General features: G+C 48.0%; 1 protein-coding gene across 1 annotated transcript in view; it reads left to right on the top strand.

Moving 5' to 3' along the window:
* Positions 1 to 15560, top strand: part of LOC115557332 (receptor-type tyrosine-protein phosphatase gamma) — a 99129-nt gene that overhangs the window by 76877 nt on the left and 6692 nt on the right. The window contains exons 14-27 of the mRNA XM_030375076.1: positions 3000 to 3091; positions 5343 to 5434; positions 6242 to 6338; positions 6530 to 6612; positions 7140 to 7274; positions 7698 to 7832; positions 8623 to 8795; positions 9960 to 10095; positions 10378 to 10524; positions 11522 to 11615; positions 12473 to 12549; positions 13248 to 13376; positions 13768 to 13914; positions 14769 to 14911. Of these exons, the coding sequence (XP_030230936.1) occupies positions 3000 to 3091; positions 5343 to 5434; positions 6242 to 6338; positions 6530 to 6612; positions 7140 to 7274; positions 7698 to 7832; positions 8623 to 8795; positions 9960 to 10095; positions 10378 to 10524; positions 11522 to 11615; positions 12473 to 12549; positions 13248 to 13376; positions 13768 to 13914; positions 14769 to 14911 (1680 nt within the window). The remainder of the gene's footprint in view (positions 1 to 2999; positions 3092 to 5342; positions 5435 to 6241; positions 6339 to 6529; positions 6613 to 7139; positions 7275 to 7697; positions 7833 to 8622; positions 8796 to 9959; positions 10096 to 10377; positions 10525 to 11521; positions 11616 to 12472; positions 12550 to 13247; positions 13377 to 13767; positions 13915 to 14768; positions 14912 to 15560) is intronic.

The raw sequence follows: 15560 nt of genomic DNA, 5'->3' as shown, positions 1-15560 counted from the left end.
TAAAATCTTAATGCAATGCGAAAACATGCATACATAACCATTCCGAGCGACTATGATGTGTACGTACATCTAGATTTAGAGGAAATATTTTTAATAGAACTCGGTTCCCCCCTCGGTGAAAGAGATAAAATATTATTCATCTTATCCTGTCACTCCCCTGGGTGTGATGGGAAAGACCTAGAGGCCCTTAAAATGTGGCAGGGGCCCCAGCTGTGGCCCCAGCCCGCAGCTGATTTCCAGCCACACAGTAATTATACACACCGAGCCTTGGCCACGCTTTGGCTAGCTAGCAGACCAAGCGGTTTCCCAAAGGTTCCCCCTCCCGCGTCCACGCGCACATCCCTCTCGCCTCGTGCAGCTGTTTCAGGTCTCCCTGCCCGGGGGACTTAACTAAGATTCTACTAGAAAGAGGGTAACTCCTAACAAAAGATTCTCGGTCTTTGTTGGAAGACTCTTTGTGGAGGGTTACACATTTGGTTGTTATGTCCTTCCTGTTGGCATGGTTAGTTGAAAGAAAAGCAGCTTCGGTTACGTCCTTCCACCGTCTGAAGAAACCGATTCTGGTTGTGGATGATAAAAATAATGTAAAAAGTATACGTGTGTGTGTGTGTGTGTGTGTGTGTGTGTGTGTGTGTGTGTGTGTGTGTGTGTGTGTGTGTGTGTGTGTGTGTGTGTGTGTGTGTGTGTGTGTGTGCGCGCGCCCGTGTGCTTGCATGTCGCCACACGCTCCTCTCGGAGGTTGCGTTCATCGGGTAATCTCGGCAGTAACACAGTGTCTGCCGGCTGTCGGCGGCTGACAGGTCAACGGAAGGCGTGATGGCGGCGTAGCGTTTCAGGATATATAGCGGGGAGTGAATGAGGACAGGCAGCTCTCGGCTGTGAAAGGGGGCGTCACGGTGATTGTGACAGTTGCCAGACATTGTCTGCCTTCCCCCGGGGGGAACTGGACCATGATGAAAAGACTGGATCAACTCCCTCACATCCTGGCTGTCTTGGTCCCATGTCTGTTCACTCTCTGTCTTGTCAATCTCCGCCGACTGGGAGGCTATTGGAGCACTTTGCTGCAATCAATCTCTCGGCCCCCCCTTTTTTTTCCTTTTTTTTCCGCTCTTTTCGCTTCTGCCCGAGAATTGTCCGAGCGCTTGGCGTGAAGAGGCCGTCCCAATCACGCAGGCTATCTCTCAGGTGAACTCCAACGTCGTCCGTGGTATGGCGATACGCCGGTCAGAAGTCCTTTTATTTATTTATTTATTTTTTCTTATAAACTTCTTTTATGTTGATGTTGTCCTCATTTGTTCCCCCATCACAAACCACAGCCTACGCAGCTCCCTGCCTTAATGCGATACAATTAGTTTTCTAGAACAGCGCGAGGCAGTGCAGCTGCAAGCCTCTGGGGCACTGGGGGGCCCACAGATGCTCAGCAGAGAGGCGGCCATCTGCAGACGGCTGGTTTTAAAAACGCTGGCCGCGCCGGCTCCCGGAGAGGCCCCGAGTCAAGTGATTCCTCGAAAGAGAGATGCATCAAAAACCGGTTCTAGGATTGATGTCCGTGGCGCGGCGGCCAGCTCGCACCCTCATTTCCATTCTCTCAACCCCCCCAGCCCACCTCCTCGTTGGCTCCAGCCCATTCTTCCTCGGCCCTCTGTGGGGAGCGGGGGAGGGGGGGGGGGGGATGCAGGGTGTGGAGCAGAGGTAGTGACGGAGCCGGTTAGTTAGCCACGCTACATCTGACCCGCCCGACGGGAGTCATTAGGGTGTGCAGCTGTGACGCAGGCCAGGAGCTAACTGCGCTCACACGGTCTCCCTCAGTCCTGCTCCCTCTCTCGCCGTCTCCCCATCTCTCTCTCTCTCTCTCTCTCGCTGGGAAATATCCTAAATGCTGTTTACTTTGGGGTTTTCGGCCTCTTTTTCGCACACAAAGAATGATCAACCTCTGCACCCTGCTCTGCATGAAGCACAGGTAGGGCGCATCCTTTTGCTTCAGAATTCTTGCATTATGCCACTGGGAAGGGAAATGTTGAGGGGCTTATAGCAAATGGGGCTAGGACATTCAGGTGTTGGGGCATGGACATTCAGGGGAAGGGGGTGACAAGTCAAGCGGGTAGGGCGAAGACATTCAGGGGAGGCTGCTAACACAGCCAGGGTGTAGGAGTGACGCATCAAGGGGGTAGGGGTAAGAGACCCAGGGGGTAGAGGTAAGAGATCCAGGGGGTAGGGGTAAGATATCAAGGGGGTAGGAGTAAGATATCCAGGGGGTAGGGGTAAGAGATCCAGAGGGTAGTGGTAAGACACAATGGCCTCTTTTACTTCTGAGTTACAGAAGTAATCAAAGTCATCACTCCGTGCGCGTGCACTTTTCTTTATGTTGTGTTTATCGGCAGATAAAAGAAACGATTTCATGAGATTGATCTTGTGGATCAAACATAGTTCACTGCTTGATGCAAGATAATGAAAATGCCTTTTCTTCTTTTGTACTTGGTGGCGGCTGGCTTGTTGGTTTTTTTTCCCCTCGCAGTGCTTTGCCCTGAAGTGGAATGCTAATTCTTCTGGATAAGTGTGACACTTGGCTCTTTGTCGCTGTTTGTTTATCTTTTTCCCTGGCTGGTGTTGGCTCACACCCGCTCCCATGGGCCACTCAACTCCATTGACACTTACCTTGGCGAGAGCGGAGTTGAGCTTTTAGAAGGAAAAACTGTGGAACCGAACCTCGGTTGTAATTCCACTCACCGTTTAGAGGCTCACGCCGCAAATGGTCCCCTCCCCCTCCCCTCTCCCTCCCCCAAAAACCCTGAAACAACAACAATCTGACATGGACAACACCGTGACAGACTGGACCTGGAAAACAATTTGACGCCGCCTCGCCAATGCGCCGTTTCATCGAGGATTAATCTGTGTTTGAGAACTGTGTGTGTGTGTTCGGCGCTGCCGTGTGTTACCTGCCTCACCCGTCTGTAATCTGTCCTCCCCCTGTCTGTCCATCTGTCCGTCTGCGTCTACAGGCGGTTCTTCCAGACGGCCCACTTCTACGTGGAGGAGACCAGCTCTCCGCGGGTTGTGGCCAATGAAAACATCCCGATCATCCCCATACCGGGTAAGCCCAGCGTCATGTGCACTACAAACTAACTTTTTTTCTCCCGCCCCCTTGCCTGCAACTTTGAAAATCTTAGTACGCCTATTATTGTCGTTGGAGTCTGAGTCATAAAGTTCAGACTTAAAGAAGAAACGGTCATGGTTGGATTGATTCTGAATTCAGCGGCTCGGTCAATCAATGAGGGGCAAAGGGGGGGGAAACAAGTGGAGTAGAAATGCATCCGAGAGGGTTGAGTTACAAGGCCTTCAGTGGGACAAGGCGTCCGCGTAGCCAGTATCGATCGCTGCCTTATAGGAACCCTCCCCCCTCCCAGCCCCTCTGGCTACGCCCATCCTCCACTGGGTTATCAATCATTTTCACAGGGTCGTTTACCACTTTGTTAGCTTAATGTCTTCATTTGCCCAGTTTCAATTCATTTATATGTAAATGACTCTGCGAGCACCACTGTGGGAGCGGCAGTTTCAATGGTCCAGGTAGCAGCGCGGCGGCGGCGGCAGCTAGTCAATATTAAAGCTCCGCGGAGCCATTAGACTCACAGGGACTCTGGCTGTGACCCATTTCATGGCACTGATTCCTTATTTAAAGAGTACAGCTGCTGACAATATCGACTCTCCCACTGTTGGGCTTTTTACTGCGCGTCTGTCTCCTGGACGTTCTGTTCTAGCGCTCTCCTTTCGCCGAGTCACCGCACATTTCTTATTCTCCTTGTTTCGGGGTGTCCAACCCCCTCCCCTCAAACCTCACACAACGCTCTGAGGACCGCAGCCGGGGAACGTCTATAAAGACAGATAAGGAAAGGTAAATGTTAACAGGACTTGGCTTAATGGAATGGAGATCTTTTCAATGGGTTATAAATTGCATCATTTCTCCGGCCACTTCGACATTTAAGAAGTTCTAAAAGTGAAACGACCCGAGAAGTGTCTGAGGTCATTCTCTATTTGGCGTGGCGAGCGTGCGTGTGTGTGTGTGTGTGTGTGTGTGTGTGTGTGTCGCTGTCTGTGTGTCGCTGTGTGTGGGCGTCGGCCTGTGTGTCGGTGTGTGTGTGTCGCTGTGTGTGGGCGTCGGCCTGTGTGTCGGTGTGTGTGTCTCTGTGTCTGTGTGCGCATGCCCATCCATGTGCGAGCGTGTGTGTGTTTATCGGTGTCCTCTCCCACCGTCCACAGCTTTTACAGTGGCTGTGTACAAGCTCACACACACACACACACACACACACACACACACACACACACACACACACACACACACACACACACACGCGTGATGCAGCGTCCGTATGCAAATCAGCCCCCCCCGCGCCCATCTGTTTCACCAGCCGTACCACCCTGCACCCTGCCCTTGGCAGCTTTAGTTCATATCTTTTATTTATTTTTTTTCAATTGCTCTGTCAAACATCACATTTCCATTTTAATGAACTCTGCTGATTAGCCGGACGGACCTGTCTCGCGCCACAAAGCCAGACAGGCGAAGGGGAAATACGTTTTGATAAATGAACAGGTAATGATAAAAAAAAAAAAAGGTCTCGCGGCCACGTCTGCTGTGTTACCCAGTCAGGTGCACGCGGGCCCTCTTGGCCCCAGCTGTAATGGAGTATTAGTCATTGCCCAGTAATAAACTGGTCTCCCCGGTGGTGGTAGTGATGGCAGCTGAGCCTTTTGTCTGCCGTTGTCAGAGTGTGACCGGCGCCATTTAGCCGTGTGTTGTTGAGGTCTCATGATGTTGTCACCAAACGCGCGCACGTTCGCTCACTTTAGGAAATGCTTGTAATGTAAAATGAAGGCTTCTGTCTGGGGAGTTTATCACGGTCAACGTCAGCCCTGCTCTGTGCTATCAGGGAAAGATGGGAGAACTATGTGTGTGTCTTTTTCTGCCCTGTTTTTGGGGTTATTTCTTTTGAGAGTTATGTTATGTTGTGCTGTGATGATTTTCACCTGAACTTGAGGCTGGTGCAGAGCCAGTGAGTGATCTGGTTTCAGACCTTGCATTATATTTGCCCTCTGGTCAAATGGGAAAAATGGGAAATCTAACAAATGACATCCTGGTTCCTTTTCTCTCTGTATTCTCCACACACGCCGTGGATGTCAACAGACCTTGTCGCTTTGTAGAAGATATACATCACACACACACACACACACACACACACACACACACACACACACACACACACACACGTGTGCATGCTCACACAACAAATGATCACTGCTAGTATAATGCTAATGTGTATATGCTAATGCTGATGTGTTTCCTACCACAGATGACATGGATGCCATCCCAGTAAAGCAGTTTGTGAAACATATCATGGAGCTCTACTCTAACAACCTGCAGGGCTTCGCCCAACAGTTTGAGGTACAGCCGAAACCGCCCCTCCCTACGTTGCTTAATTAGCATTGAAAAGCTATCGGGGTCACTGGAGACATGCATCATTGTGTTTTGTTTTTGGCTAGCGATGGCTATCCTCGACGCTTTGATTCAGTGCATGTCCTCCGTAACTACTCTGCAAATGAGGTCTGGTTTTAGGCGCTCATGTGGTGTAATGTCCTGTTTGTGAGTTTGCGTGTCGATTTTGGCGAACAGATGGATAAAGGAGGGAAAGAGACGCAAAGGTCGGACAGAATAAATTGGGATAGACGGAGGTTAATTAAACGGGGTGGAGTTGTTGGCGGGGTTGAATGGGCGAGTTCAGGAGCACATTTCCGCGTTGCCACAATGAAGGCGGGCAAACAGTTTCTGTACGTGAGGCCTTGTCTCTAATTAGAGGATGTATCCACCAGGGGCATCTACTTTAAGTATTGCTGTTTGAATAGTATCTCTCGTTCAAATCCTCTATTATCATTATAATGTGAAGAAATTATTGAAGGCCTCCCCCCACTATGGGAGTATGCTCTGGTTGGTCAATCTTCACGAAACAACTCCTAACAAACATTTCCCTGATGTATATTTTCCTAAGTTAAACGAAAAAATAATCACTTTATTTTACAAACAAACATTTATTATCGAGTCGTTTTATTGAGTGATTTTCTTTTTTTCTATGAACAACACAATCATGCCCCCCTACCCCCCCTCGCTACGCCTCGCTGACCTTGTACGTGTTTGTGTTGTCGTTTTGTGCGTTTGTGTATTTGTTTACCCCGCCCTGGCCGTCTCCCTCCCCAGGAGGTCCAGCGCTGCACGGCGGACCTGAAAATCACGGCAGAACATTCCAATCACTCCGACAACAAGCACAAGAACCGATACATCAACATCATGGCCTGTGAGTCCCGCTAACGCCGTGCCGAACACAAGCCTCCTTACTGTGGCACACAGCGCCTCAGAATTGATAGCCACGGTTGGTGGTGGGTGGTGGTGGTGGAGGAGGGTGATGGGGGAGGAAGAGGAGGAGGAGGAGGAGGAGGAAGGAGAGAGCTTACAAATAACATGTCGGGGTCTCATTTCTTTCCCTAGATGACCACAGCCGGGTGAAATTACGAGCGCTGGCAGGCAAAGACGCCAAACACAGTGATTACATCAACGCCAACTTTGTGGACGTAAGTCGTGCTTTGTGATCCATGTTGGCCTATTTTGAAGTCAACTTTTCATTTCTTTTTACCTTTATTTTCCCCTTGTCTGGTTCTGGTCTGGTAGTTCACTCTGGGTTTTTCCGCCTCTGTATGTTAATCGCGTAAAAATACTGATATTAATTCTGGGTTTGAGTCCCATTGAAACCCGAATGTTAACGCTGAGCACGGCCGGAAATCTGCCGGGAATTTCCACTCCGGCGGCGGAATCATTAAAAAGAGAGAGAGGGAGAGAGGGACATTGTTTTTCATTTGCCACAATCAAGGTCACATAATTTTCGTGCTTCATAGGCGACGTCTAAACGAATGAGCAAATATGATTTAAAATAAATGAATTTCGCAGCGCACACCCTCCATTAAAGCATCACTCAGGGCTCACTCCTTGATCAATAGAGAGTAGGATGCCGCTAATTAGTATTGCATTGATCGCCCCTCACATCTCATTCACAACCGGGCCGTCTCATTCTCCCCTGCTTCCCCCTCTCTCTGGTCTTCAGGGCTACAACAAACCCAAAGCCTACATCGCCGCCCAAGGCCCCCTGAAGTCCACCTTCGAGGACTTCTGGCGCATGGTGTGGGAGCAGAACAGCGGTGTCATCATCATGATCACCAACCTGGTGGAGAAAGGCAGGGTAGGTGGAGACAGGGTGGCGGGTTATATAGGGAGGGACGGTGTGATGGGCAGGCTTGTGTCAGTGGCTACAGGGTGTTGGAACCCCAAGCTGAAAGGTACCGGCTTCCGTCCTCAACGTTCGCAGCCTAACCTGTAGGAGATGCCTCCAACCCCTCCATGCTCCTTAATGCTACTATTACGATTCTGTCAACCAGCAGAGGATTTTATTCATGGAAATGGTCATTAATGGGCAGGTGTTGCATCTTGCTCAAGGGTGCCTATGAATGCGGAATCTGTTTTCAATCCCACCACTCTTGCATACCCCTAATCTCACTCAAGGTCCCTGTGCGGGAAGGCCTCTGCCAAATGACTAAACAACTAAACAAGAATGCTTCTGTGGTGCTGTGTTTTGAAACCCTCTCTGGTTATGACTTTTCCCCAGAGGAAATGTGACCAGTACTGGCCCAGCGAGAACAGCGAGCAGTACGGCAACATCGTGGTGACCCTAAAGAGCACCAAGGTGCACGCCTGCTACACACTGCGCCGCTTCCTCATCCGGAACACCAAAGTCAAGAAGGTAGGAGTGACTGTGACCACCCCAGCAGAAGCCTCTGCCCTCAAATCCCCCTGTTTTTTTTTGAGGGCATCCAAGGGTTGGGACCGACGTCCCAAACCCTGGAGACAGAAGGCTCTGGATCCTGTCGGAACGTGTAGCAGGATAGCGTTGTCACCACCGGCCATGGTTCTCAAACCTTCTGGCATATAATTTCAACAGAGTAGCTCCTACACCGGCACAAAACCTTTTTGGGAGAAAAATTATACAATTAACATAATAATGAAAACATGAACATTGAAAAGGTGAAAAAAAACTCACCATTTAGGCCTCTGCTTCATGAAATTGTTGGCTAATTTTTAAACACCAAAGAAGCACAATGTCAGGGGAGGCTCAGAGCATGTAGAGGTGAATCCCATTAAATTATATTCCCCCTGAAACTGATTTGCGTTTCTGGATGCGCTTTCTTTTTCACAGATTCACCTTTCTCCTTGTCAGATTTAAGTTTCTACCACTTGAACATTTTCTTTTCTCTAGCTTTCAGAATTGAATATTTTGATTTTTATTACATTTCCATGCAGTACTCCAATGTACCCCTAGGGGTACGAGTACCCCCGTTTGAGAACCACAGGTCTATTGTGTTGGAGTCCAATTCAAAGAGCCTCACAAAGGGTTTGACTCCCCAACGTCCACAAGCCCATCACTCACTCTAACCTCTCCCTCCCCCCCCCCTCCCCGACCCATAGCGACCCTGTCTTTCATCCCTACCACCCTATGTATGGATGACACTGTAAATACCCGATGTGTGTTGCAGGGGCAGAAGGGAAACCCGAAGGGCAGGCTGAACGAGCGCACGGTGGTCCAGTACCACTACACCCAGTGGCCCGACATGGGGGTCCCGGAGTACACCCTGCCCGTCCTCACCTTCATCCACCGCTCCTCGGCTGCCCGCACCCGGGACATGGGCCCCGTGCTGGTGCACTGCAGGTAGGGCCCCAGCCTCACGCCTAGGGCTGTGAGATTTATCGAAATTGTAATCACGATTTCATCAAACTCGAATAATGTTCAAAACATTATTTTCGATTTCAACATCTTCTATTCAAACATTTCATATTTTTTAAGGGCAAATTTCAAGGTTCTCACTTACAAAGGGTTTTTTTTGGAGAGAAATGCTGAATAAATGCGTCATGTTTTCATTATTCAACTGAATAATCGTGATTTCAATATTGACAAAAATAATCGTGATTGTTATTTTTTCCATAATTTAGCAGCCCTACTCACACCTGGCGCATTCACAATGGGGGAAAATAACTGATTTATTTGATATATTTTTTATCACTTCTGGTAAGAAGACTAGAGACAACATTTCAAGGTGAAAGTTCAGCTTACATTTTTTTTCTTATCTGCCGTATACGGCACATAGAAATCCTCCCAGCGCTTTCTTGTTGAGTTTATCGACTTTGCCCAAGCCTGTCGGCGTGGGAAACGCTCCGCCTCGGACTCACTTCTCGTGTACAGTCTTTTTTGTTACATCGTCCGTTACATGGGTCACGTGCTTTATAGCAGCCTTGGTAACGTTGTCCGTAGAGTCCTTCGTTGCAGTCTGTCAGGGCGTCTGTTACACCGGTTGTTACATCGTTCATAACGTTGTTCGTTAACATTGTTTGTGACGTCGTTGGTTACGCCGTTCGTAACATGTCTGGTCACACAGTTCGTATTGTTGTTCATTACATCGTTCGACATCACTAGTCCTGACATGTGCGACCTACATACCTATTTTCACTACACTTCCTCCTGCACCGTGTTGAACACTTCCATCTCACACATTAGTTCTCCTCCCAATTCCAGCCAGTATGAGTGCGTGTGAGTGTGTCCTGAGTGTGTTGGATTGACGCACTTCGTTGTTCTGTCCCTCTCCTCTTCTCCTCTCCCTCCCCCTCTCAAACTCTCCCTCTCTCTCCCCCTCTCCCTCTCCAACTCTCCCTCCCCCTATCACTCTCTTCCCCTCCCTCCCTTCCTCCCTCTCCCTCTCCCTCCTCCTTCCTCTCCCTCTCCCTCCATGTAAACACCAGTGCTAGTTATCCTGGCTCACAGCTCCCTCTATGGGTTGGCTCTCTTTGACGATGGGTTTTGTGTCCTGTTGGTTTCTAGCGCCGGTGTCGGGCGGACTGGCACCTACATCGTCATCGACAGCATGCTCCAGCAGATCAAGGACAAGAGCACAGTCAACGTCCTGGGGTTCCTCAAACACATCCGAACACAACGCAATTACCTAGTCCAAACGGAGGTATGCCTAGCTCCCGGCATGTCACGGCTCTTAGCACTAATGAGCCAATGAACACAACTTGAATATATATACTCACACACACACACACACACACACACACACACACACACACACACACACACACACACACACACACACACACACACACACACACACACTCGATTGGGCCCCCTCAGCGTTATAAGCAGTATCTGTTTTCCTTGTTGTTTCTTTTCTTCCCTGCCGTTCGTGGCGTCTGATCGTTCTCTCTCTCTCTCTCCCGCGGTTTCTCGGGGCGATCAGGAGCAGTACGTCTTCATCCACGACGCTCTGATGGAGGCCATCCTCATCAAGGAGACGGAGGTCCCCGCCTGCCAGCTACACGCCTACGTCAACGGCATCCTGAAGCCAGGGGCCACCGGCCGCACGTGCCTGGAGAAGCAGTTCAGAGTGAGTCCCCGCACACGCGCATAAACGTATACACACACACACACACACACACACACACACACACACACACACACACACACACACACACACACACACACACACACACACACACACACATATACATATACACACGCACATACACACACACGTACTGACACACATATATGTATATATGTTTATATATATATATATATATATATTCACTCACTCTCTCACACACACACACACATAAACACACACACACACACACACACACACACACACACACACACACACACACACACACACACACACACACACATATATATATATATATATATATATATATATATATATATATATATATATATATATATATATATATATATATATATATAGACACACACAGACGTACACATATGCGCACATACGCACACTCTCACCCAAGGCCCTGTTAGTACAGCTCATCAGCTGACAGCTGTGATTGATGCTTCTCGCTGCAGACTCGGGAGAAGGCGTGCTAGCACGGCGGCTAGCTAGCGGAGTAGGGCTAGCGCGTTGGCCTGCAGGGTACCCTAAGGGTGCATGTAACCACAGGAGAGTCCTTTGATGTGGGCTGTAATAACATGCCAGCGTGTTTTTGAAGAATGCTGCACGTTTCATGAGACTTCAAGCATTTTTTTATGATTTATCTTTTTTTTCTTCTTTTTTTAAAGCATTGGGGCAACAAACTAATTGGACTCCCAGATAATAAGAGTTTTGACGTTGAGGTCTTGAGAATTTGTAAATCGGAGAATATATCACTTCCTCTCAGAGGGCGTAGTCAAAGCTCCCACCTCGGGCCTTAAGAAAGAGTTTCCAGGCATGACAACAACACTTGGGAACGTTGAATAGCGCGCAAGCCCTACATGGTGTTACCACAATCCACATGGCTTCCTGTTTTATAACCAAGTTTCACATGACAACCCCCCTCCCTCTCCTCTGATGTTCTCCCTCTCCTCCTCCCTCCCCCCTCCAGCTGTTGTCCCACTGCAACATGAGGTTTGTGGAGTGCTTCAGTGCGCAGAAGGACTGCAACAAGGAGAAGAACCGCAACTCCTCTGTGGTTCCCTGTGAGTAGAGCCCTCCTCCGCCGCTCCCAGCGTCCTGCTCCGACTCTCAGCTCCCGCGAGAGCGAAGGCCCAGCAGCACATATAGGATATATAGGACCTCATGTCCCATATATCCTTCATGTGTATTGAGATATATATATATATATATAACTACACAGTATGTGTGTATTCATATATATTTTAATACACATATAGGATATATAGGACATCATAATAATAATAATAAATTAAATTTATATAGCGCTTAATATGGTACTCTAAGACGCTTGTTATGTCTTGTTATCATGTCCGTTATATATTAATGCATACATAGGATATATGGTGACGTGATGTATATCCTATATGTGTATTAATATGTATATATATGAATACATATACGATATACTGGACGTCAATACAAATATAGGATATTAAGGACACAAGATATATATTAATACACACGCGTATATATCTACGTATATATAATCTGCGTGTGTTTCTGTATATTCATCAGCAGTATATGTATAATTTTCAGTTTCAATGCGTTCTCTATAGCCTGAGAGCAAATGTGTTGCCATAGCGACAGAATCACAGGATAATGACTGTGTGAATTATTAGCCATTCAAATATATGGCAGAGCTGAGTCTCAAAAACCCTGTTTTATTCTCTCTCTCTCTCTCTCTCTCTCTCTCTCTCTCTCTCTCTCTCTCTCTCTCTCTCTCTCTCTCTCTCTCTCTCTCTCTCTCTCTCTCTCTCTCTCTCTCTCTCTCTCTCTCTCTCTCTCTCTCTCTCTCTCTCTCTCTCTCTCTCTCTCTCTCTCTCTCTCTCTCTCTCTCTCTCTCTCCCTCCCCCCTCCCTCCCTCCCTCTCCCCCATTAGCGGAGCGTGCCAGAGTGGGGCTCTCTCCTCTCCCTGGCATGAAGGGAACGGATTACATTAACGCGTCCTACATGATGGTACAGTATGAGCAGCTCAGTCCTGCCCTGTTTGTTTTCCCTTACTGCCTCTTTTTTAATCCACTGTCCGCATCCGCTCTCCCCTGCTTTGTCTGAAACCAACATATAATAGTGTCGCTAGGCTAAGCGGCACTGGAACATTTTCAATAACAATTTAGCTTTTTCTGTGTGCGTGTGATTACTGCACTAGATTGGGTTATGCCTGTAGAGAGGAACAACGTCGCTACTGCGAGGGGAGCGTTGTCTTTAACACGTACAGACAGTGCCTGTTCTCCATGTGTTGGTTGAGTCGATAACAATGACTTAATACAACGAGAGAAAGGGCGGGCAACCATTATCATGAGCCATGTGTATGAGATAGTCAGTGATTGTCATGAGCCATTAGTGTCTGATAGTGATTATCACGACGGATTGGTATCTGATAATCATTGATTATCATGAGCGATCGGTATCTGATGGTTACTGATTATCATGAGCAATCGGTTTCTGGTGTTCATTGATTATCATGAGCGATCGGTATCTAATAATCATTGATTATCATGAGCAATCGGTATCTGACAGTCATTGATTATTATGAGCGATGGATATCTGATAACCATTGATTATCATGAGCGATCGGTATCTGATAACCATTGATTATTATTGTGAGCGATGGGTGTGGGGATTAAATGCTGACCCGTGATCTCTTGCACCCCCAGGGTTACTACAGGAGCAACGAGTTCATCGTGACCCAGCACCCCTTGCCCCACACCACCACAGACTTCTGGCGCATGATCTGGGACCACAACGCCCAGATAATCGTCATGCTGCCTGACAACCAGGGCCTGGTGGGTACTGAGGAACTCAAGGACTTGTGTCTCACTCACCAATGCGGCCACACCTGTCGGTTTAGTATTTGCTTGGAATTGTGTTAACGCCGCACTGAACTGAACTCAAGGGAATGTGGTTGGCGGTGGACAGGTTTTTATTCTATAAACAGCGAAAACTTTTGAAACAAAACCGATGGCAGCAGTGGAAAACAAAGTTTGGTTTTCAGTTGAAATGTGCAACAGCAAAAAAAGTGCTTTGTTTTTTCAAAAGGCGGTGAAAGCAGACTTGGGGTCATTGTCAGAGGAAAATGTTGTTGTTTTTTCCGTAACCTCGCAAAGGTCTTAACGGTTAACAAAATAAATGTGGTTATAACTTGCTGAATTGTGCGCACGCTGTGTTTCCCCGCAGGCGGAGGATGAGTTTGTTTACTGGCCAAGTCGAGAAGAGGCCATGAACTGCCTGGCCTTCACTGTCACGCTCATTAGCAAAGACAGACTGTGCCTCTCCAACGAGGAGCAGATCATCATTCACGACTTCATCCTAGAGGCCACTCAGGTGACGTTAACACACACATACACACACGTGTTTGTAGTTCACTCACACACGCAGGCAGTCACACAGGTTCATAGTCGCACACGTAAACAGTCGCACACACGCACGCAGTCACACACATACTCCCTCACACACTCACCCCCCCGAAATAAAAGCGAACTCCTTGCGAAGCAATTTGCAGTTTACACTTAAGTGTCTCTCTGTATGTGTAGAGGTGTGTGTGTGTGTGTGTGTGTGTGTGTGTGTGTGTGTGTGTGTGTGTGTGTGTGTGTACTGTGTGTGTACCTGTACATTTGTGTTTGTAGTTCGACGAAAGTTACACTTATGGGAGACCATTTACTGCATACCCCCTACCCCCACACACACACACACACACACATAGCATATACTTCTGGTTCTCCATTTTGATATTCAGTTCTGGCTAGAGACAGACTTTGGCATGGCCGCTGCATGCATTATACATCATCATAGCATACAACATTCAGAGGCTTCAAGGAGGTTGAAGCTGAGGTGCAGCAGCAGCAGAGGACGTGTGTGTGTGTGTGTGTGTGTGTGTGTGTGTGTGTGTGTGTGTGTGTGTGTGTGTGTGTGTGTGTGTGTGTGTGTGTGTGTGTGTGTGTGTGTGTGTGTGTGTGTGTGTGTGTGTGTTAACTGGCCGTGTTTACTGTGTGTCTTAACTGTGGTCTTAACCATGTGTCTTAACCTTGTCCTAACTGTGTGTCTTGTTCAGATGTGGATATCAATATACAGACGCTTTGAGCGATTGAATGAAACACCGGTGTGGATCTCTACCGTTCCGGATGCTGTCTGTATGGCATTAACACTCGTCTCTCCTCTCTCCCTCCTCACCCTGGCAGGATGACTACGTGCTGGAGGTGAGACATTTCCAGTGCCCCAAGTGGCCCCACCCAGACGCCCCCCTCAGCAGCACCTTCGAGCTCATCAACGTCATCAAGGAGGAGGCCATGACCCGGGACGGGCCCACCATAGTGCACGATGAGTACGTTTACAGGAACCCTAGTTCACCAAGAGTACGTTTACAGGAACCACAGTTCACCATGAGTACGTTTACAGGAACCATAGTTCACCATGAGAACGTTCACAGGAACCATAGTTCACCATGAGTACGTTTACAGGAAACACAGTTCACCATGAGTACGTTTACAGGAGTGCACGATGAGTACGTTTACGGTAGTTAGTTCACCATCAGTACGTTTACAGGAACCATAGTTCACCATGAGTATGTTTACAGTAGTAAGTTCACGATGAGTACGTTTACAGGACACCATAGTTAACTATGAGTATGTTTGCAGGACACCGTAGTTCACCATGAGTATGTTTACAGGACACGATACTTCACAATGAGTACGTTTACCGGACACCATAGTTCACGATGTTTACGTTTACAGGGCAACATAGTTCACGATGAGTATGTTTACAGGATGTTTTACTTGTCCTAAGATGACACCTCTGTGAAGAGCTGAATCTTCTCTAACCTGAAATCATGGTTAAAGGATAATCACCATCTTTCCATTTTATACATTTATACATCAGGACTATTAAGTAATGAATCAACGTAAGGGATGCACCGATGTATCGGACAAACATCAGTAACGGCCGATATTCGCGTTGTTGACGGCCATCATCGG

Source organism: Gadus morhua, chromosome 13, assembly GCF_902167405.1.
Source record: "Gadus morhua chromosome 13, gadMor3.0, whole genome shotgun sequence".
Taxonomy (NCBI): Eukaryota; Metazoa; Chordata; class Actinopteri; order Gadiformes; family Gadidae; genus Gadus; species Gadus morhua.
Note: the sequence above shows the minus strand (reverse complement) of the source record. Positions and strands in the feature narration are given on the sequence as shown.